Source organism: Cinclus cinclus, chromosome 1 (genome assembly GCF_963662255.1).
Source record: "Cinclus cinclus chromosome 1, bCinCin1.1, whole genome shotgun sequence".
Classification (NCBI taxonomy): Eukaryota; Metazoa; Chordata; class Aves; order Passeriformes; family Cinclidae; genus Cinclus; species Cinclus cinclus.
The window spans coordinates 90,916,503-90,941,470 of NC_085046.1; the positions used below are offsets into that span (position 1 = coordinate 90,916,503).

Genomic DNA, 24,968 nt, shown 5'->3' on the forward strand with positions numbered 1-24,968 from the left:
TTTCTCCCAGGGTTTATTTCTATGCTTGATGTATTTGTGAGATTCTTCCTTAACTTTCTGAGTAATTTACCAAAAGTCTACTCTGCTGTATAGAAACTCAAGTAACCAAGAATTGTCACTGCTGACACTTTTTCAACCCTCAGATGAGTTGTAAAAGCCACCTCAAGTTTCAGTTTCTCAGTGGTAGGAAAGCAGACTGCAGCAGAGGACTAGGACATCTCACCTTAGTGATTTGGATCACTGGGCTCTTACCGTAGGTGTTCCAGAGATCCTCAGTTTGGTTTTACTTTGGGAAGAATCAACTTAGAGCTCTGTAGAAGAACATTCTGCGGTTTCATTAGCTCCTCAAAGCGCATCAGGAAAACCGAGATTTCCTGGGACCACGCCACTGCTGCTTACCCAGCTGTTTTGGCTGGTCCTGCTCCAAGGAGCCCTCCAGCACTGCCACATGCAGCCCAGTGCAAAGTGCCAGAAGGTCACACCTCCCACCTCTCCTGAAGTCCTGTGATGCTGCAACCTTAAAGAGAAGATGGTGACAGCATAATTGCTCAGATAGCTCAAACAGAAGGGTTTGTTCTGAAATGTGTGACAGGCAGGCTAGTAGCTGTGGGTGAATACTGCAAAGGAGGTGAATGCCAAGTCAGACAAACCAGGCTGACACCAGCCATCACTGTTCAGAAATGTGCTGCTTTACCTGCCCTCATTCTGAAAATGCCTGTCTCCCTGTGCTTATCTCGTCCTCTGCTGGTCTCTCAGTGAGCTGGGAGAAGTGGTAACAAGAACAAAGGCATCAACCCCTTACTGTTTCTCTTCAATACCTTGATCTCAGAAATGAAAATTTGGGCATAAATGTAAGTTGTCAGGGGCTATGCTGAGAAAGAGTTTTGATGGCTTTCATGTAAGCTCTGGAAGTGCTCTAGAAGAATTACACATGCTCACCTGTCAAAATAAAACTATGTAATAGATATCCCTTAGAAAATAATGGGAGGAATGATAAAATTGCTAACTATACCCTATTAAAAAATTACAGATAGGTTTAGTGGAAGCACTTTACCATGGAAATAACCACCTCAATGAATTCTTCAAGTCCAGTAAAGGTTACAGGCTTTGCCTCCAATACTGGAACAATCCAGTTTCCTGAAACATGCTGACACCTGACACAGTATGATACACCTGTACTGGGAAGATGCATGTAAGTAAGATCATCTCTATCTACCAGGATAACATCAAGTTCACATGACAAGAGAAAAAATATAATGCTATGGAAATACGCTGTATATTTAGCTGTAGAAAAGAAATGAAAACACATGAGATCAGTGCTTCCTATAACCCTCTAGCTTGAAAAAAATATACATTTTGTCTTGTCCAGATCTTCTAAATCAAGAATTCATGGAAACATCACCTTAAAAACAAGCAAATGTGCTGATATTATCAAGAATATGTGGGAATTGCAAGGCAGAGTAGGTTCAGAGTGATCTGCTTGTGCTACATATACATCTACATCATATATATGCTTCAAAAACAAACAAAAACCCCAAACCTATATGATTTAGAGTTTAACAATGTAAAAAAAAAAAAATTATGGAAATAAAAAATGGATTTATGGTTGCTAGGTTTTTTTTCATGTTGGCTTGCTTTTTTAACTGAACATTCTTCTGTTGTATACTAGAGCAAAGGAACTGCAACATTTAAAGTGTGTGGTAGACTTGTGTTAAATGAAATCTGGTCTGACAGATGCTGAAAGAAAATAAATTATTTAAGAAAAATGTTGCATAAAAGTTTTACTGAACTGTGAGAATGAAAAAAATTCCCATGACTACCTGCTTTGCTCTGAATAACGTCAATAGAAGTGGCAACACTGAAATAGCTATTTGTAGATGAAAGATGTAATGGAAAAATCAAAAATCCCTGTAACTGCTATTCTTTTTGTGCTTTGGGGGCATGTAGCTTTCAAGGTAGTTTAGTGTAACTATTATGGGTTCTCACTCATGTCACCTCTTCTGATGAAATCAAGAGAAATACTTGGTGAACAGGATTTCCAGATTATCTTTTCTTCCTTTTCTATAGCTTTTAAACTATCTTCATATTTCTGTATTCATTTAGAAAAGAGAAAAGAAAAATGTAGAGCTTTTGTGGCATCTTTGGTTACATGTGTGCGCTTTGGTATAACTTGACCTTGGGTGTTATGGTGGTATTAGTCCTGGATATATCTGTAGGGGACAGCCATGACCAGCTGAGCATACTCCATTCCAAACCTCAGATTTCAGGAAATGTGCTGGTGCAATGGTCCAGTGAAGAGCAGTAAGGCACGTTAGAGAAAGATAAAACATGTTGACCGTAAAACACGAGCTCAAGACATAGCTTATCAAGGACTGCATTAAGAGTTTACTGGGTCAAAATCTGTAAATACCAAAACAGCAACAAAATTGTGTTATGCAGCCTTTCACTTCAGTAGACAAAACATAGTAAGAACTAAAGGAACCTGCTAATTCGTTTTAGACATCAGAACCAAAGTTAGGGACATTTTTTCTGCAGTCAATACAATTGGCTCAGCAAGAGCTCTATAAGTTTATTGTCCCAGGACAGTTTGTTTTTTTCTAAAAGTGTTTTTTTTTTTTTAAAGAGATGTTTTATTTCAAACTGGAGTTAATGCAATGAAAATCTATATTCTGTGTTTTACTGAAGATGAGATAGCTATCAAGACAGTCTCATTTAACTGTAATATCAATATTACTATGAAATATTAAGCCTCATTTCAGAGTCTTATTTTAAAGCAAGAGGGACATTGATTTAAGATTCCATGTGTAATTTTAGTTTGTTTAGGCCTACATTTTTCACTGCTGAAACACGACTGTACCAAAGCTGAAGGCATACTTTATACAGCTTTAATCACCTACCTTCACCTGTAATTTTTGCTGGCATAATTATGTTTGCAAAAGTTGCAAAGTTGCATTTGTGGTTGATTCATTAGTGTCACTGCTCTAATATAGGATCAGTTATACTGGCAAGCATGAATCTTCAGACGTAATCTGTCAAGACCATGGATTTACAAGATAATTGATGCTGATATTCCTTAAGTATTAAGATATTTTTCTTAGAAAACATTGAGTAGCCGTAAGATTCATATACTTGTTGTAAAAAAGTGGTCTCGTTCAGTTCCCCCATGCAGAATTATTTTGGTAGAAAAGTGCTAAAATATTCTTGTTGACCTTTGTTAATTAAAGAACATCTCTTTTGAATTCAACATGACCTTTCTTATTGAAATGGAGTTAGGTTATATCAAAGAAGATTATCAACTTTAAAAGGTCAAAATGAAATCAAATCTTTTGAAGTAATCAAAATATTTCTCTTGACCTGACCTTTATTGATTCATTCATCCACTCATTTTTTTGCATGAAAGTTCTATGTAAAAATGTTTATATCTGACAGATTACTGGCATTGTAAGGTGGGATAAAAAAATCAAAATCTTCAAAATTCTTGTTAAAGACAAATATTTTCATGTATTTCTGTTCATTGAGATGCACCTTATGTTTGATTGTCAACAAGAAACTGGGAGTTGATTGAAGAGAAAACAGCTTTTGTGTTGGGGAAGTATAACTACCTAATTTTAGAAGGATTTATGGAAAAGAATTAGGTGTTTCTGCTTCAATCATCATGATAAAACTATGGAATATACTTATTAAGCTAGTCTTAGGATTTAGAAATTAAAGATTTTGCTCAATATTTTTGAAAACAAAGGAAAGACCTCCCCTTACTACAGCAGTTCCTCAATTATGCCTTACTGCAGTCATAAAAATAGCACCAAAATCCTCCAATAGATTGATGGACCATCATCTTATCATTTTGGAAAATATAAATAAAAATAAGTACGGAATTAAAATCGTCCCTATTGTTGAGAAATAATATTTTTTTTTATTCATCACAGCCCAGAAACTATTCATTTATCAGTGCCTGCATAGGGTGGCAGTGGTCTCTGCTGATATGTGCCTCTGAAAATGTCATACAACCCTACTTTATGTTTCTCTCTTCTCTCACACATGACATATACATTTTTAAATCCTCTTAGAGAATGAATTTTTCACTTTCTAGATTAAGTCAGAGTCCATTTGTTGTTGTTGTTTTCACTACAATGCAAATAACCGTAGTGATAAATATTTTCAGAATACATAAATCAAGGCAATTTATAGCACTGAACAGAAAATATAAGACAATTGTAGAGGTGAGATTGTTGTCCTCCTTGACCCCAGTAGCTGGGCACAGTTGAGGACCTGATTTTTCTTATAGGAAGAAGCAACTCATGATAGATTCTGTTAGTTGTTAAGCCTAAGTCCGGCTTTTTTACAGGAAAAGTGTTAAATCCAGTTTCTCTGAGTGCCACATAATAGGCAGTAAGTCATATCCTTGCTTACAACTCAAAGCCTACCCACTAGGAAATTAATTACAAAAACAGCCTCTAACTTGGTTCCAGCTGGGGCCACCCAAACAGTTTGTTCCTGGCTCTCCTCTGTGGTTTCACTCTACTGTTCTCCTTTCTGCCTTTGCCATCCTTCCCAAGAATGCTGTCTCTTTCCATTACCATAAGCAAGGAAGAATTTAATTGCTCCAGCCACCAAAAGGAGTGCCTGGCATGGCCTTCAGCATAGCAGGAAATCTAGCTCAGAAAGGAAAAAAACAAAACTAGAAAGAACTGCAAGTCTGAGTTGTGAAGCACAATTCTGGGCAGCTTCACAGGAAAGGAGGGGGAAATATTCGTCTTGGGAAGCTGATACCAGGAACTGTAAATTTCTGGAAGAATCTGTACAGTGCAAGAGGTCTGGGTAGTAAGAGAGTTCCTCATTCCTTTGACCTACTTCTCTTATGTTTCTTGGCCCCCTGCCCTCCCTTCAAAGAAAGCCACACATTCTACTGCTGAGAATGCTTTATTAAGTCTTTGTAACACTTGTCCCTCTGTCTCCATGCACATACACAGAAAAGTTTCATTATCCACTAGATATGCAATTGGGGCAACCTTCTCTGAGGAAATAATATGGTGTAAAATTTCTGCTGAAGTGATAGCTGAATGCAGAATGGGAAGACAGTCACAGCTGTTTGAAGCTCTCCATGATTCAAGAGAATTTTGCCTTTTCCCTTTCATTTGCTAGTCTGCGATTGTTTGTAGGGATCACAGCAGTTTCTTGACTCAGTCTAAATCACTATTTTGCATCTTATGTTAATGCAAATAAATGAAGCTGCTTGTATTAGGAGATGATATTCATATAAAAATAGCAAGAAATCTCTGGGAACCTTTTGGCTCTCAGAAAACAGTTTCATTTAAACAACAATGAACCACCACAACAGGAGAATAAAACTCATTAAGTAAAGTGATGTTATAAATAATGCTGATGGGAGATTTTCTCTACAAATATATGTATGGACAAATTCATGATACAAGAGTTTATAAATAGCTCTTCCGGCATTTTATCATCGGACCAATTTTTATCATCTTTAAATCAGACCAATTTACAGTATGTATGCTGACTGATTTATGGAATTATTTGTAGAAGAGACAGATGGGGACCTAAAATGTAGGTTTCTTTTAAATATATTGCAGGGTGATATCACTATATCTGCATTATCAAACCTTATTTTTTTTGGGATAATACATACTACAGTGGTTATCTCCAATATATTTGGGATAGGAGGGAGGTTTCCTGTCTTTCTTTGCTCCCATTCACTTAGAAATTTAGGCCTGGACCCTGTACATGTAACAATATATATGAGAAACGTAAAATAGTAACATCAATATCTTTGAAGGCCACAAATATATCACTATTTTTTCCTTGGTTTATATGGTACATCTTTATTCCTTAGAAAGCCAAACTGAGGAAAGTGATTGAATAAAAAATAGGGATAGTCATGTTGGTATTCCAGCAAGTGTCATTTCATTGTGTCATGATTGCTAGCTAACTATTACTGAATTACTGTCTCATACTAAAATACCAATTGGAATGAAGTTTTTTAGGAGTTATAATGTAAACATATATATTGATATATTGAGTTGTGGGAATAGTTTAATTGTTGAAGTATTTGTGAAGCCAGACAATGCCTAAAGTCCAGGTGGGGTAGTGAACTGGATTTCAGTACAAGAAAAAAGAAAATTAATGAAGCAGAATACACCCTTTAATCTCCATGGATAACATAAAGATCCCCTTTAGTTCATGTCACAGAGGTGAGGGGTGTGTATTCACATCTATGTAAGAAAGCTTGTGTCCTGAAACTCTTCATACTTCATCATTTAGATTTTAACATTAGAATGTTACAGAAATGTCCAAACTTCTCAATTAACATTGAAGGGATATTAAATTGGTTGCTGGACTGCAAGAATTCAGTAATGGTTTTGTGCTTTGCTGAGGAGATACTCCGTGACATAAAATGGGATCTGTAATGTACCCAAACCTCATCTCAGGTTCCAACAAAGACAAAAATGGTTGCCTATTGTTCCAGGTTGTCTACCAAATTTTTAATGGGAAGACATTCCAAATGAGCTATCATAGCTTAGTATTGCCATTCCTATTTTGCATTAATGGAAAGAATGACTGCACAAAGTTAAAAATACATTAAACAAAAGGGATCAATTTCCTGGAAAATCTCTTCTTCATATCACTGATCGTATCAGCTGTTTTGGTCTAAAAATGCCTACAAATTATTAAGTAATCATGAAGTTGACAGTGTCTGATCCCTCTCCTATTATCAGTAATTAAGAGCTCAGTTCTCAATTTCACACAGTGTGCTCAAATTGTTTGAATCCTTTTATGAAACACCTTTACAGATTTCAGAGTATAAACCAACTATAATTATCCTTGAGAGAAAAAAAAAAAATTAAAAAGTGAATTTAAGAAGAACGACCTTCTAATTTAGCAAAGTCTGAGTTTTAAAACAAGGAATTACATGTGAGCTCTATATGACTGCTAAATGTGCCAGATTAAAGTTGCCAGAGATACCTAATTCACACTGCAAGCTAGCTGTAGTACACAATCATGCCAGTTCAATTGAAGCCAATTAAAGGGAAGATAAAACAGAGTGGGATGATATACAAAGGCCATTTTTAACAGTGTGACAGAAGAGTATGAGCCTGCATTTTCCTATACTGTGGAAAACACACATTTTCTTTAAAACATAGTAAACAGAAGCTGCAGCTATTTATCTTATGTTCCATACTTGTCTTTGGAAAAGACTGAAGCTTAATGTGAGTTTCTCACTGGTGAAAGTGCAGCTTCAGAAGTGGCACAGAGTCACACTGGGGGTCTGCTGCAATGTCCTTAGCCAGCCTGCTGAGACTGACCCCAGTGAGCTCTGTCACATGGCAGCACCACAGCTCTGCAAATAAAATCATCTGCTCTACTGGCCAAGGGACCTGATGAGGAGACCGGGTAGAAAAACTGCCTTCGGAAGGTCAAGGACTTTTGGATACTGTGTACTAGCCCAGTCTGTTCTTCACAGACATCTGCTGGATCAAATGCCTCAGGGAGCATAGACCCTTCCTCCTTTTAAAACCTCTGTGAAGCTACAGAAAAGGAATAACAATAAAGACACAAAATAAGTCATAGGTACATTAGTCATCATAAAAAAATCTGCCTTTTCCAGAGGGATTTTGGCTAGTATTATAACCACTAAGAAATTGTCCTTATAGATTAAAAAAATAAAATAAAATAAAATTAAAATCAGATTTCTCTGATGGTTCCTGATAGTTTTAAGCTTTACTTCTCACTTTGCCAGTTCGCACCTAGGCCATCACTCACCTGTTATGACAAGGATCTGCCAGCCCTGTGAGAAGGCTAAAGAGCAAAGAAAATGAAAAAGCAACTGAACTACAGACTTGACTAATAATAGTTTAAACACACACACACACACACACACACACACACACACACACACACATATATACAGGGGATAACATTCTGTGGGTAATCTGTTTAATGGTTTGGGTTGCTTTCTAGACCTACCAGATCTTATGTAAAACAAGCACTTTACTGGTGATGATACACAACTCTTGTATGAAGTGAACAGATTAAACTATTTATGTTCAACTGCTGAAAGCACTCCAGAAATTGATGTCAATGTCAGAAACCTTATTAGGTTTCAGAAGAGGTAGGAAAGCTACAACCTAATCACAAGATAGGAGGTCTTCAGTCTTTTGAGAATGACATCTGAAGGGCACTGAGATTGTTTTCTATAAAAGGAAAGGGCAAATTTCCAGTACATATATAATCACTGGTAGCATTTATGTTGTCATCCTCTCTAAAGCAATAACAAAGTGCACAAATGGTGGATGATTAGAGAGGTCAGTCAAGTGCCCCATTCAGCTGTAATTGTAGAGTTTTCAAAAATTCTTTTGACATCAGAAAATATCATATGTTTTTTTAACTCAGCTTTATGCTATGATTAGTTAATTCATGCAAAATCAATGAAGAAACAGAATGGCAAATTAAAAGTGGTAGAACAGGAATGTCATTTTGCAGTAGTGATAGGTAATCAGCAAAATCCATTCACTTTAAAATTACTGCTACCTACCAACATTTAACCCCACATGCATAGGTCCTCAGCAAATTTTTGTTTAAAATACTATCACCTCACAGGTCTCAAAAGTCTTTTGAAAGAAGTGCTGCCATATGCACATCTTTTCTGCAATCAGTATTCTCTCTTTCCCTGCTCTACCTAGAGCACTTCACAAGATTTTCCTATCTCACAAAGAAAAGCTGAACACATTGTTTTACTTAATTAACATCAATTTTGAACCATCATGCATCAGAAAATCTGACAATCTTCCTACTAAGGAAATTATGCTAACTCTCTAATAGTATTTGAAAATAAATTTTGCTTTCCACTTCATAATTTTTGTGCCTGTGTATTTAAAGAGATGGTTTGAGTAATGAATGGACATGCACTTTGCAGTTTTGAAGTAAATTTTCACTAGAGAATATATAAATTATATAGAATTTTGTAAGCATATAATCTGCTACAAACCAAATAGGAGTTCTCGTTTCAGTAATATTCCTCAAAACAGGGAATTATTCCAATTACTTATAGTTACTTAAAACTGGAGGAATCCTTCAATACAGGTGTGATTAAAGTTTTCAATCCAGGAACAAGGGAAACAAATGACATGACATCATCCATCACATCTGGTGAAAGCCCTCATCATTTATACCCTTTCTTGCTTCAGAAAAGTGGGAAACTGAAATAGAAGAAATACCTGGCAGGAAGGATGTGGAACTGGGGAAGCAAAGAGACAGTCCCATGCTGACTCACCAGTGTGAAGGGAAAAAAATAAAGGAAAGCACTCTGATGATCAAAACCTTAAATTTTGTCACTTCTGTAATTCCAGATCGTGAGAGATAGAGCTTTTGGCAGGTTAAAAAAATTTCTCTGTAGTACAGTCCTGATGACACATCAGTAACTCCTTCAGAGCTCAGTGTGAATGATTTGTCCTGTGAAGCTTATTACATAATAGAAAAAAATTATGTTAAACATATTAGGTTGTAGCTTTGACACGAAAAGGTGTTCTCAGTGCACCTAAACTTTAGTATTGGGCTTTTGTCATTGTTCAGAGGGAATGAAGTAGTTCAGATGATCCCCAGACAAACATTTGTAGCTTCTTAAATGTTGTGATGACACTTAATGTTTGCAGCCATTTCAGTTCTTCAGCTAATGGTTGTTTGCCTGCCATCAACAACCATTAGGATGGAGTCATAAACTCTTTGGGAGAGTTAATATTGCTGCCTTGGTTTTTATCTTATTTTATTTTAGGACACCTTTTTTTCCCCAGAGCTTTATTTTTCCATTTGGGCTTTCTACAGAAGTTCAGGATAGGAAAAGATTTTAAATGTTAATATCTTGCCTGCTGAAGGCTTTGCAAAGAAAATTGTGAATAGTTTCACTGTGCATTGCATCATAGCACAAGGTTGTTTGGGGTTTTTTTTACAGTGTATGTGGTCAGGGGAAATGCCTCGCATACAAAAACGCCAGTGGAAGAAAGAACTGAAGATTATTGCTGTGACCACTGAAAGACATAGCAGAAGTCATACATCATAGGGGAAGCAAAAATAAGCTTTAGGAAATTATTCAGGTCTCCTCAAAGTCCTTCCATGTACAATTCTACTTTTCAATTGGTGAAAACATTATTTTTCCTTATATAATAATCATACTTCTTCATGAGATATTTTGCATGTGTTATTCATAAAAAAGTAAAATGGAAAAGCCCACTGGGACAATCAGGTACAGAAAGCTATGTCTGAGTTGATCTTAGTTTGGCTCAAGTTCAAATCCAGTCTTTCAAAGTAGAAAGGAAAAATAGCTTTCAGTATTTCAGCCTTTTCTGTAAACACAGCAGGTACATGCATCTCAAAACAGTCAACAGGAGTGTTCTGCAGTATTTTACTAAAACAAGTTCTCTTAGAATCACATATAAGATCCTTGTGCTCTTTTACAATGTACATCATTTACAAGCAGTCTACCAGTTTGACCAGACCCTAATATCTATTCTAATTTTAAGCAACATAGTAGCTAGTAACCCTCTGCATGTCAACCCTTCTTCCCTCTGTCCATTAAAAAAAAAAAGTGAGTATGTCAAGGGGTGGCTCTTGAAGATTTCTCTGAGTCTTTGTTACTGATTCTCCTTCATATAAACAGTTTGATAGTCTCCAAGTCCTCTTGATTCTGCAATATTATACAATATCCTTTTCAAATTAAATGAAAAGCTGCAAAGCTTCCAGCAATATTTCATTTTTCACAGGCAAACACTGGTTTTAAAGACTTTTTTTTAAAAAAAATTTGACAATATGTGATCTCTCCTAAGCTACTGGTATAGTTAAATGGACTTTGATTTAGCTCATGGTTATCAATGAAAAACCACCTGAAACAATGTTTCATACATTGTTTATCAGACATTTGCTAGTGACACAAGAACTGCAGGTGAAAGGAAAGAGAAATTTAAATGCATTAATTTTAATGCCTGTCACTTGTAGAAAAAGTAGATATCCTAAATCTGATAAATATGATGGACACTGTTAAATACAGAGTGCCTTCACATATTTTGTTTCAGGTTTGCAGTAGGTGTGACCTCACAAGGTATCAGCTATCAAGCAGCTGTTTCCTCAGATCCTTGCTTTTCAATGTATTTCTCTGCAGGTTCATGGCTCTGCTCTCACCACAAGTTACTCTTAAGTTGTCCACTCTGTATCCTACACCTCCTCAATCTGCTGAAAATAGAGCTATGTAGCTAAGTACCACTGAGGTGTGAAGCAAAGGAAATCTGAGTCCAAATATTTTACCTTTTCTTTTTGCAGCCGGACCCTGCGGGCAGAGATATCTCCATCCGACCAATCCTGGAGCACTGCGAAAACACCCACATGACCATTTGGCTTGGGATTGTCTATGCTTATAAAGGGCTGCTGATGGTAAGCACACAGCTTCTTCTGCACAGCACTGACTTCAAGCTGCTATTTACTGATAGGCACAAACTGAATTATATTTGCTTTGCTGGTGGCTGGGAGGGAGTAAAAAACTGCCTCGAGTGCAAATTCTAAAATCAGAGCTGTTCTAGTGTTCATTAGACAGTCTTTTGTGGATATATGCATATGTAATATAAATAAGACATCCATAGCATTTAAGCTGAATATTATGGATATACTACAAACTTAGAAATTCAGTAGTGAAAAGATGGGTCTATAAATGAGACAACTTTATAAATAAAGATGTGAAATCATCCGTATTCCTGTAGGTTGTAAAAAAGGTAGAACTAGGTTGTCCAAGATGTTTGCCTTGTAGCTGCTAATGTATTTGAGGAATAGTCATGAGATGTAAGATTAATCTGGGCCCTGAATCAAAATAACCCTTTTGCCCCTGCAGCTCATCTCAATAAAAAGATTTAGTAACTAAAACAGACCTCAGGAACCACGGACCCTGATACTTGATAGTTAAAAAAAAAAAAAAAAAAAAAAAAAAAAGAAACTGTACAGGTGACTATTAGTGATTAAAAGCTCCTGAGCCTGAAGCTTTGGAAAACATCTGATATGGACAGCACTGACCAGCAGAACACCTGCTGGTCACCTCAAGTTGAGCCCCATCTGGATCCTAAGCCTGACAGACATTAGTCTACACTGCCTGAAGGGGTCAATCTGTTCTGTTCATTTGGAGCATGCTGGTTCATTAGGACACTGGGAAAAGTTTGGATCAGCTGCTTCCACTTGGCGTGGTTGGTGCTGCTGCCCAGAGGGAGGCTGCTGGTGCCTGGAGTCCTCCTCTTCCCTCTCCCCTATGAATGACTGCTGTGATGAGTCCATGCTGCTTTTTTCAGGCTGAAAAGTCTTTAAATATCCAAGATGAGGTTCAGCAGGGAGGGGTGAGAAGTTTTGTTTCTTTAAATTCTAAACAGTTGCTTTGTGGTCAGACCATTCTGCTCGGGTGAGCCTTCAAGCAAGGAGGCACTAGCATCAAGTGTCTTCATGTCCCAGGTGAGAGCTCTGATCGCTGAGCTACTAGCCAAAAGGAAGCCTTCTCAGCTCTCCATTTAATTAAGAAAAAAAAAAAAAAAAAGGTAACTTTAGGTGCAGATGCCTCCTTTTCAGAGAATGTCTGAGCATGCTGTGAAATAAAGAGCAAGGACATGTGTGCTCCCTCCAAAGGGATCAGGGATTAGGAGAGATTCCACACCCCTGCATGTCTTACTGGTTGGTCAGCTCAGGGTGGCTCTGGATTCACATTAACCTCAGCATATAGCACAGCACCAAGGAATTTATGTCCTGAAGGGCACCAAAAAGTTGGAAGCTGTGACATTGACCAGCACTGGGGCCACAGTAAGATTCAAACAAATGGTAGGGTTTTCTTGTTTTTTTAAATAACTTCATCAGTGTTTTCAGTTAAAACGTTCTAGATATGCATTCTCTGGCAACTTTCTTTGAGGTTTTGAGTGGTGTCAGACAGTAGTCAAATTGCTTGTCTTCTCACTAGTCCTTTGTCCTAGATTGGTTTGCCAGCATGTATGTTGGTTTATTTTCTACAAGATATGTGACACTCAAAGTCTGGAAGTGTCATTTGCAAGTTTATTTTGCAAATGCCATTACGTTATTATGTATTAGACAATAATATGTGCATAGATGCATACGTAAAATACCCAATTCATTATTGAATTTCTTGGTATGTGATATATTTATAATATTCAGTTTAAGTGCTACTAATATTTATTTTATGTATGCCATTACTTCCTAATTTCAGGCACACGGTGTTTCATAACCACCAGTGAAATGCACACTTTTTATTATTCCAGTGCCCTCTTAACACACAAATCACTACATATTAAAAGGAAGATACTCATTCTGAATCATTTAGATAATTGCTATGATGAATGAATGAATGAGTGATATGAGGACAACAGAACTGATACATTTAATCTCATCGCCAAAGATGTTTCTGTACACCACATATAATTTGCCTCCAGAACAAAAAAAACCAGAACCTCTCATGTTACTGTATAATTTTATAAGTGTTCAGCTAATACAAAACTCTGTGAGTTTTTAATAATAAAATACATACATAATTTAACATGCTATGTACTAAAGAGCCAGTATTGCTATTCCAGCACAATGCAATATTTAAGATGAAATAATTTTACTTGGGCCAAAATTATTTACTGTGACCTCTTGTCTCACAATGGGAATACAAAAAATAGGGTTAACCTAAAAAAATTCCTTTCTTTTTTGTCTTGAAGTAAAAGCAATACTGTCCATTTTGATGTCTTAAATGCATTGATGCAGTGAATAAATCACTCAGGGTAGGGCAGAGCACAGAGGGGTACAAAAGGGCAGGGAAGGCAAAGAATGGGAAAATAAAGGAAGGCATTACTTGACAGGATACACTGGTTCCCTCTACATTAAAGTAAACAAACTCTAAAAGTCAGATTTACAATTCTTCTATTGCTTCTGAAAGGGTGTGAGAAACTGCTTACTCTCTATGAAGGTTCCCCAGTTATTAGATTCATATTCTTCAGGTGACTAGAGAATAACAGGAAAATTGCCATCCTAAATTTTACGTTAACCATTTTATTCATCTCCTTACTGACCAATGTATTAGTCTTCTCCAGTACCTCCATACACAGAGGATTCACTGTTTTCTCCCATCTCAAGTTCAGCTCCAAAAAGGCTGCATACAAGTTCAAGGTCTGTCTACGTGCACATGTTGACAGTCAAAGAATTACAGAATCAATTTTGCTGGAAAAGGCTTCTGAGATGAAGTATACCATCTTAAACTCGCTGGTGGTGTGTTATTAGGGAGTGCACTAACATATTTCTGAGTTATATGAGTTATTTGTCTCATCTCAGCCAGAATGATACCAGGCTGGACTCCTAGAATGCTTTGCTTATTAATCACACACACATTAGTCTTGTCTACTGTTTAATTCCTCTCTTCCTGATAATGCTTTGAGTTAACATTAGACTCGACTGTACATATGTTGGGAGCTTCATTGGGTCCCTGAAATGTTATTACAGGTACCTGTTATTCAGCTACTGAGAAACAGGCTTTTGAGACAAAACTATATTTTGAGCTTGACTTTTGCTCTCTGTATGAAATCCTACTTTTGCCCTGTGTTAATTGAGGGGGGTTTAAGCCATAACTAATAGTAGTGACCACTACTCATACACTGTTTTTAATGTTTTCTCCTTAGCTAACCTTGCCAAGAATAAAAATATCAGTATTTCATGACTGAGATGAGAAAAAAAAATCCATATACATCATGGGACTTGATAAATGTTACTACAAATAAGAAATTTATTTTCTTCTAATGATTCATATTCCAGCATTTCACTATAGTTGATATACTGCCCAACACAACTCTGTAATTGATTTAGAAGCCAAAGAAAATATTAATTCAACTAAAATATATCCTTGGGATAATGTTCAATCTTATTTTCAAATTCAATCTTAATCTCAATTCTGAGAGAATCCCCTGCTTCCTAAGGCTCTCTAGTTGCTAAGCTGAATTTCTCTTACATCCAAGCCTTGCCCTTTGGTGAGTCTTGCATATATGTTATCCCTCTTACTCTAAAATGGCATGACGTTCTTATTTCTAGGCAAATTTCCTTGCATTTGGCTAAATTTCTGTAATTTCCCTAAAAATCTTTCTGTGAATAATCTATCATTCTTCCCCTCTATTTCCTCTGCATAATTTTCAGCCATGTTATTATCTCCTCCTTGTCAATGTACATATCCGGGACAGCTTAAGTGAGAATTTTTTTAAATTATTCTCTTTCTGTTAGTAGTTTCTAATTAATAGTTATATCTTGAGATCTGTCACAAAGATTTCAATCAATTTAAATTTTTTCTATTGATTTTGTAGCATTCTGTATTTAAATAATGATACTGTGCACTATTAAGACAAACACTACTGAGGAATCCATGTATCCTGTATGATTGTAATTACCTTTATTCAGTCTTGCAAACTAATTTTTTTAAAAAAAAATAATAGCAATTTGAATTATATTGCTATCCCTCTGTTTTTCCCCCACTTACTGGCTTAGTTCATGTGTCAGCCATTTCATTAATTTGCTTAGGATAGAAATTACGGTAATAGCTCTGTAATCACTGAGGGTGTTCCACTCTCTCTTTTCCCATATGGCCTCTTTGTATCTTGAGTGGAGCTTTGCCAGAATTCCAATAAATATCAACAATTAAGCCCAGCAGTCCAGACAACTTCTAAATCAATTCTTAAAACTACTGCATATAAGTTATGGGATCTCTGTGATTACAATACCTTGTAATTACAATACCTTGACAGAATTTTCAAGAGCTCTCTCACTGCTGGAATCACCTGCACTACACTGTTTTAACAAGACATGAATGGACTCTTCCATCTCTATGTAAATATAGGACAAAACCCCTTGTTAAGCACATCTTATCAGTCATCATTGCTATTGAATTTGTCATCTTCCAAGGAATCAATCATTGTTATGATTCATTTTTCTCAACTTAGGATTTTTATAAATCCTTTTGAATTCTGTTGCTGCTAGCCATTCATTTACTACTATACGTTTAACTTACCTTTCCACTATCTCTATTTTAGATCTATGATTCCTAATCATTATTATGAATTTCCTCTTTTCAACTTTTGTTACATCCTGTCCAGTCTTTGGCCAATTTTATTGCTTGTTTGTTTTACTTTCCACAACAACCGAAAACAAAAACAATTTTTAAGGCAAAAATATTTTACACATGTGCACCGTAAGACAGATCATTTACAGCACACATACAAGCATCTTTCTGTTGCTGTTTGTAAATATACCTGTTGCTACCCCTTCTCCAAAGGCTTCCTTTGATTTGTTGGCTAATATATAAACATTACTTTTCCCTTTTTTTCATGCACTTGGAAGTAGATTTTCGAAAAAGGAATTAGGTACCATGGTTTAGAGCTTGGGTTTCAGTCAGCGCCCTGCAGTCCAGCCTTTAGTCAGCACTTGGGGTTCTTGCCTCAGTAGGAAGGAGGGCAAGCACATACTGGTTGTGTAATAGGCACCAGTTCCCAAATATCCAGTAAAAATTTGGTCACTGACAGCATTTAGGTACCTACAGTTGGTGCTGAGGGATGGTCTGACTGTCCTTGCTGGATGTTGGACGTAGCTCCTCACTACTTCTCCAGGTGCTTAAGCCCCCTGTGTGTGCCAAGCCCAGGAGCTGCGTATGAACAGTACAGCTGTGGTGTGCAACACATGCTTCTCCTTTTATTATTTTACCATTATTTTATATTTTCTCAATGAAAGCTGGTTGTATAGGATTTTTTTTTTCTTTTTTTTGTCACTAACGAAAGGGAAGTAGTGGAGCAGCTCACCCAGAGAGTTTGATCAGCTTAGGTCTTTAAAAGGTTCTAGAACCAGAATGGATAAAAGTATGAACAACCTGAACTGAACTCACATCTGAGCCTGCTTTTTGAGCAGGAGGTTGCACTAGATTATTTCAAGTCCCTCTTATGAGATCTTATTTTATGAGATTATATCAACCATATTATTAATGAATTCCTTTATTGTATTGATGTGTATAAAAATTGAATCGTTTTCAGATTATATTAAAATTCCCAATTGTTTACTGATAATGCCTTTGATTTTTGACATACATATTTGCATTCTTTCCTAATTGCCTTCATGATCAAAAAGAGAGCTCAGAAGAAGGACCTACTTCCTTATAAATTAACTTGCATGATTCCAACTCATATATATGGTGGGACACATCTGTCCCATCTTACAGTGATTAGAGAGGAAGATAATTAAGCTTTTTGGTGGGGGAAAGTAGTTTATAATGGTAACAGATATTTATTGTATATTCAAAAAACACAGTATTTTAGCATCCAAAAACACATTTCCATTTAGTTTTCTTGGATAATTTTTTCCCTAATATGACCATAAGGAAATTTCAAATACATTTTTGAAATATTGTGGGTAGTGCAGTATTCCCTTACATGGCATCAGTTTTTGTATAGCAGTAATTGATTTAAACTGTGACACATACTGGCTTTTAGCAGAGGTGCTTCACCTCTTTACACAACTGTGATTGTGGTAATTTTATGCCAGAGACAATATAAAGCTATTCCAAATGGATATTTGCTAATGACCAGTTGTATATTTGTTTCAACTGAGTTATTATAATGTTTCATGACTAAGTAGAATTTTCATGGAAAAAGTCAAATACACTCCGAATGGAAAGAGGGGGAAATATTATTATTTTATACTATTTTTATTATATTACTGTTGATTTGGGACGCTGGAGCATAAAGTGATATCAGGATCCATTATTGTTCATAGCTTTATGCAGCTGCTTTTCTGTCTTGCTCCAGGAATAAAGGGTTTTGCCAAGACCTTTAAGAAGAAAGTCCTTCAGCTGAGTAGCTGAATATGCATATCCTGCAATTAAAATCAATATTTAGCCCTTGTCCTAATGCTCAATAGAAATATTAAGCTTCGCCTTAGTAATGTCTATCCAGAGCAGGTCTGTGAAAATTAACTGAATACAGAGCTGACTCAGAGCAGATCAGGGGAGTGAGCAATGGTTTAACATCAGATTCTACTGACAGTGAAGGTAAGAGACCTACAAGGGAATAGTTTGTCTTTCAGTTTTCTAACCTTACTTATTGTACGTGTAATTAAAAAAAAATAAAAAGAACAGACACTTTTCTATGTATCTGACTGAAAGCTACTCAGTATTTTGTACTGCACAATTCTCCAGTGAAAACATGAAAACCAAAAGCCTTTTTTTTTTTCTTTTCATTGAAAAATATATGTAGCCATCTTTCTGAAATAAAAATGTGCCTGTGTCTGTGATGATCTGGATTTAATGACTGAACTTGAGTAAAGAAACACACAAGTCAAGCTTCACAGTTATTTCAGGCTGAGAGGTCTATACAGCTCAGAGTTCAGAACTGCCTTGGTTTAAGGGGGCCAGGAGGGGAAATCTCACAGTAGTCTAACTAGAATAAACAAAACCAAAATAAACAAAAATCTCTAGATGTAAAACCTTTGAAGAAAATGTTTGCTTTTATTCTTTTAGAGCTGCTATCCACAAGTGAACAGGGTTAGTGCTACTACAGTGCAGCAATTAGCTGCAAAGCTGCAGCCTGGTCCAATATATAATCTTTCCAAAACCATATACCCTATCATGATTTCTGATAAGACTGGAGATTTTTCCTCTGGTATTTCTCTGCTCTTGTCAGATATCTTTAGCATAATTTTCTCTATCTTTCTTTCCTAATACTGTTCGTAAACTAAGCTGACATGACTTTGAAATTAAACATTTAAAAAATGGTTTAAGGGTAGTACAGGACAATGGAGGGGAAAAAATAATTCCCTTCCTGTCATGTGACAGTCTGTGCAATCCGATAACAAATTAGGTACTTGGTTGCATCAATATATGTTGTGAATCTAAGCAATCATTTCCATGTTTAGCAATAGTTCTCATGAGCGAGATTTAAAATTAACTAGCTGATAGAGTTTTTAAAAACAGCGTTAAATATTTTTCAGTACTTCAGCTACAAAACACTTTTATTATATTCCCAGGTATCAAAATTTGGTCAGTACAAGATTTTTTAAGATTAAAGTTTGCCTGTTGAATGTGAACACGAGTATTATATTCTCTATACACTTGTTACGTCTCTAACATTTTAATGCAGATTTCTTTTAGTGACCACTATTCTACCTTTAATCACAGTGATACAATCCTGTTGTCCTCAGATACTGTTTTCCCCAAATTTATACAGTGGTTTTCTCACAGCCTTTTTAGGTGCACTGACAATACAGCCTAAACCTACCATACCAATAGTTGCAGAGATAATACTCTAAAACAATGTCAAATGGAAGCTGCCTACCCTCACACACAAGATTAAAGAAACCAATCCTGCCTGTACAGCTGCCCATATCTTCTGAGAAAATCCAAACCAATATTTTATGGCATCTTCTTCATCAAGAAGATGTGTGTATTAGACCACCAAAACTGAAGAAGGCTTTAAGTTCATGAATAACAGCGTAGGAAGCCTTCCTAGCTGCATTCTCAGTGTCACTGGTTGCGATCCAAAAAGGACTAAAATTAGGCCAGTAGAGTTGACAGTAGGCTGAGGTGCCCTTAAATTTTAGACAACAGCTTTCCACAGGGGAATGTGTAGCCCTGAGTTATTCAAACTCCTTTGAAGATGCATGGGATCCATCAGAAGGCTCAGGATGGGAATTGCAACTGGTGTGAAGCAGTGGGGTAGATGTGTCCTACATCTCCCTGGATCCAGCACTTTAGCACTGCTAAGAGCTGCCTGCTTCCATCCCAATGTGTATTTATGCATGCCTTCTCTAAAGACTGTTTAATCAAAATTCTCAGCTGAGATCAGAACTAACATCCCACGCAAGTGCCCAATTAATTAAGACAGTCACCCTCTCATTACATAAAATCTGACAGCTCCGAAAGAAGTTCAAGAGCTCCTTCAGAAGCCAGATTCTGCTCTGGGGTTAGGGAACACATCTCAGGCAAAATTTGAAACTGTGCTGTGTTCTCCAAATATGAAACTACACAACGGTCATCATCAGCATCATTGTCTTGATGCTGATGTATTATGTGTGGGGCCCAAGCCACAGGACAGTCTGAGAAGCCTTTACCAGCTTAATCCCTATAGGAGCAATAGGAGAGACAGCTGCATTGCAAATCCCAGCAGGCAGCCTAAAAATATCAAATAGCCCTTAAATTCCACAGCAGTCCCAAGAATTAGATGCCCCCAAGCATAATTTGAAATGTAATTTTATTTTCTGGGGAAGATGAATGTTTAAAGTTTAGGTACCAGGAGTAAAGAGGAGCTGAACTAGGTACTGAGTCTGTGGCTTTTAACTGTAGCTCCCAAGTTTCATATTCAAAAGTTGTCAAGGAATAACAGAAATCTGGACCTTTCACTAGTAGCATCTGCATCCCATTCCTCAACCAAGATATTTTACAGGATTTTTATCTCAGAGGAGAAGCCTTACCAACCCCACAGAGCCCTGCAGGCATCTGTACCAGACAAACAAGGAGCACCTCTGCAATCACTACTGCTCTGGCAGCAGGATGCAGAAAACTCTCAGCTTTTATCTATGTTTGAGTCTCAAACATGGACTGTGACTTCTAGAAAAGAAGATCTCTCTTCCTGAGGCAAGCATTTTACCCGAAATGCTAATAAAAATTAAAAACAATGCTCCCAGATTTAAAGTGCCTCATTCTGAGGAAACCCACTTGCTGCAAAAGCCTCTTCCTTTCTTTAGTTACCATATAAATTTATATCTTCCTTTCATCCAAAAGATATTTAACCATTTTCCAAGCTGTTCTCAATTATAAATGAGAATGAGCCAAACCGTAACCCCCACAACACTCTTCAAGCAATCTTTTTCCTTATAATTGATATTTTAGATCATTTTATAACCACCTCAGCTATAAATTCATCCCCGTTATTTGTAATAAGTGCTGGCCTCATGTAAGTATATTGGCTGTTTTCCCAGAACAATGCTCTTTGGAATGGAATCTGTTCATACTGGGGGAAGTGGAGGAGAGTGAGGGATGATCTACAACCCTTAAAATCTCATTAATAATTAACCATACTATGAGAAGATAGAAATGTTCGCCATAGTTAATCAGGGTCTCATCCCTTTAAAAATGGGATGTAGAAATACAGGCAAGGATTCCTTCTACCCCTCTAAACAGCTCAGCCCAGAGCAGCCTGTTTATTAGTTCAAGGCTGGTGAAATGTAAAGTTGCAGCAGAACTGAGTAGCGCAGCACCCAGATTGCAGGGAGTGGAGAACAGGCAACCCCTGAGATGGTGGGGTTTGAGGGGAACAGGTTTGTCCCCTGGAAAAAGGTACCACCACTGTATGTCCCCTACCATGTACCCAGGTGAATGCACTGACAATTTGTTTCTGAGGAGCCTGAAAAGGAGTCTGTACATTCCTACTCTGCCTGTCCACAGTGCCAGACCCAACAGCAAAGGACTTCTTCCTGCATCCTTCTCTATTGGAGGGATTACCTTGTTTACCAGAGGGGCTCTGAAGATGTATCAGAGGATGAGCTGCTGCTCTGGCACAAAGCTTGATGAGGGGCTCACTCATCTCAGCTGCCCTATCTGAGTGGCTGAGACCCCTTGCTGACCCAGGTAGCTGTCTACAGACCCCTTAAGAGCATCCCCTTCCCATGCTCTGCCTGCAGCAGCCACTACTATTCTTCCTGCAATTCTTAGGCTGCTGAGAAGGTGAGTAGAAGAAGTGATGGGCCAGAATGAGGTGTGGGCTCTAGTCCTACTAAAGGAGATTAAACTGAAGAGGCAGGATTGCAACAACAAGGCAATGGAGTGCCCTGAACAGGACCATCTCCTGCAACAGCACGTAGAGAGATAGGGTGGGAATGTTGATGAGAAAACTTGGGTAGGGATTGCAAAGACAACTACTGCTGCTGTTGCTGGGAAGGGCCACCTGTGGCAATGCAGGGATTGCAGCAGTGATGGCAGGATTGGAAAGTGGGTGAGCAAACGGTTCTACATCCCTTGCCTGGACTGGGAAGCCTCTGCAGCCAGTCACACTCCGTGGGCTGAGAGTAGATGCCTAATCTGCCAAAGCCTCCCAGCCAGCTCTGCTCATGAACATGTGTCAGGGTGACATATGTGCTGTAGGCAAGAGAAGGAAATAAGCCATCAGAGAAGCTCAGGAAGGGCAGGGCTGGCAGTTCAGCAGCATGTCCTGGCTGGAAGTGCCTGGATGAGTAGGTAGATGGCTGCAGCCTGGAAGTGCCTGTGGGAGTGCAAAGTAGCTGAGTCTCAAGTGGATGGCTTTGGTGCCATTGTTATTTGAAATTAATATTGAGCAAATAATCAAGGAAATTCACATTACTAGTGTCCCGGTGTTGCTACAGCTTGGGTTGAAACCCAAGTTTGTAAAGCAAACATCAATCTGCCATTTCTGCCAATCTACTCTGCTTTGCTTGTCTGGCAACCAAACACTGTTCTTCTAGTCTAGGATATTTGCCATCACCACTGACCTCCAATTTCCTGGATTGCACATAAATTGAGGTTGTATAAAAGAGAAGATTATCTCCATAACATGGCAGTGGACAAATGTCATTTGTCAGTGGACAAATGTCTGGGAGGAAGGCTACTAAGGTCAATGGGAGTGCACCTTTTTTCTTTCTCCTTCTTGTCTGTCCCTGCATTGTGATCAGCAAAAAAAGCTAGAAAACCACGAAATAGAAATAATTAAATATTTTGATAGAAAAAATGAAATAGATAGAAACTATATCCTGGACCCTAGTGATAGCTCCTCTCTCTGTCCTTCCCATCCATCCAATACCATCTGCTGTCTGTCATGCTTCCTAAGGCATGACACTCCTACAGGGCTTTGCCTAGACTGTAGGCTGGGTTACCTATTCACAACGTCTTGAGTTCATTTAGGCTTTTACTGCATTGCCAAAACTCCTCTGAGGAATGCAAGAGGAAGAAAATAATTGTCTGCAGCAGTTCATGTTGCAGAAAAATCTAATTAAATTTCAAGGGATGGAGATGGCTTCTTTCCACTAAAGGCTTTCCCCTGCTGAATTGCAAAAGCATATTGCAAATAACAAAGGGGCTAAAACTTAAAAATACATCAAAGGAAAAAAGCAAACAAAAAATTGCCACAAGAATGTTTTATGCCAGAAATCATTAGACAACTGCAATTGAAAGGCCATTACCAACTCCCACTATAATAAAAGACATTATAATTGTAATCTGAACAACTCGGGTGATACTTTCTACATTGTATATTTATCTCTCATGGGACACATCTTGGCACTGCTACTTATTAATGTAGGTGATAATCATGTAATGAATAGCTGGATTGATAAGAGTATATTGAGAACAGCTGCTAAAAATAGCTAAAAAACCAATGCACATTATATCTTTACTGCTATCTTTGAAAAGAAACAGGAAGGACAGTCCTTAAAAATTATTTAAAATATAAAAAAAAGACAACCATAGCATTTAGAAAAATTTGTTCTAATTGGGAGTAATTTAAAGTTTCACATTTTTCTTGTTAGAGCAGGAATCTGTCCTAGTGAGCAAAACAAATCACACAGGTAATTAGATATTGAGGAAAAGGTAGGTGTATATCTCTGGATTGTAATATCACCTATATTTTTCAAGTTGGAAAACATACCTGTTTTAAATTAGTGTTTTTTCTGGATGACAGCCAATTTCTCTAAAAACTATCATAATTTCTCCTTCTTTTACCATTTCAGTTATTTGGGTGTTTCCTTGCCTGGGAGACACGAAATGTCAGCATTCCTGCTTTGAATGACAGCAAGTACATCGGAATGAGTGTATACAATGTGGGAATAATGTGCATTATTGGTGCTGCTGTTTCGTTCCTTACTCGGGACCAGCCCAATGTGCAGTTCTGCATCGTTGCTTTAGTCATAATATTCTGCAGCACCATTACTCTCTGCCTTGTGTTTGTACCTAAGGTAGGTGAATTTGTTTTGCATGGACCTTTTTCCTGCTGTAATTCTGATGTAATAAGTAGGTGCTTATCACCTTTTCAAGTGCAGGGGATGTGTATGTGTTCTAAACCAAGCCTATCTATAAGCTCTTCTCTCCAGACCCTGAAGGAAAAACAAACTTCATAATATTTTGGAGAAAGTGTGAATACATGAGCTTCTAATGCCTATAGGTTTGCTGAAATTGTGACTGGGGAAACAAAAGTTGTTTTCCATAGTTTCAATGCAATAGTCTCTATTTCCATCGTTCAGGATTTTTTTTGAATGAGTGGAGATGTAAATGGGGATTCAGTGGGACAGGTCCTGTTGTCTCCTCTGCCATGTTTCTTCTCTTCCCTCTTCTTTTTGGTGACCTTTGATACCAAAGGAATGGCATAAAGCTGTCTCTGGAGAGTTTCAGGTTGGATACTAGGAAAAGGTTCTTCACCCAGAGGGTAATTGGGCACTAGAAAAAGATTCCAGGGAAGTGATAACAGGACCAGCCTGACATAGCTCAATAAGCATTTGAACAATGCTCTTGGGCACTTGGTGTGATCCTTGGGGGGTTCCTGTGCAGCTGGATTTGAGTGATCCCTACGGCTCCCTTCTCAGGATATTCTAAGATTCTTACAAACCTTAAACAAGATAATCAAGGTCTCTGTTTCTATACCTACGAAATAGTACGATCTTTTTAGTTCACTGGCATGATAAGAGATCGATTGTGTTGAAACCTCTAAGTATTCATTTATGATGGTACAATAGGCTTTGTCAGTACTTCGGGGGAAAACTCTATGTATGCTGCAAATGCTGACATTGAAGTTATATTTATTAATGGGTATATTAAAGGACTAAGTGAGGCACAGACTGGGAGACACCTGCTTTCATTTCCTTTTGCTCTTTTGAGCTCTGAGGACAGGTTCATTGTTCCTTGTTGGAAGAATTGCAAAGAT

The 24,968-nt window shown here is 37.5% G+C and overlaps 1 protein-coding gene across 1 annotated transcript in view; it reads left to right on the top strand.

Annotated features, from left to right (window-relative positions):
* GABBR2 (gamma-aminobutyric acid type B receptor subunit 2) overlaps positions 1–24,968 on the top strand; it is a 457,122-nt gene that overhangs the window by 408,367 nt on the left and 23,787 nt on the right. The window contains exons 14-15 of the mRNA XM_062500339.1: positions 11,326–11,436; positions 23,782–24,006. Coding sequence (XP_062356323.1) covers positions 11,326–11,436; positions 23,782–24,006 — 336 coding nt within the window. The remainder of the gene's footprint in view (positions 1–11,325; positions 11,437–23,781; positions 24,007–24,968) is intronic.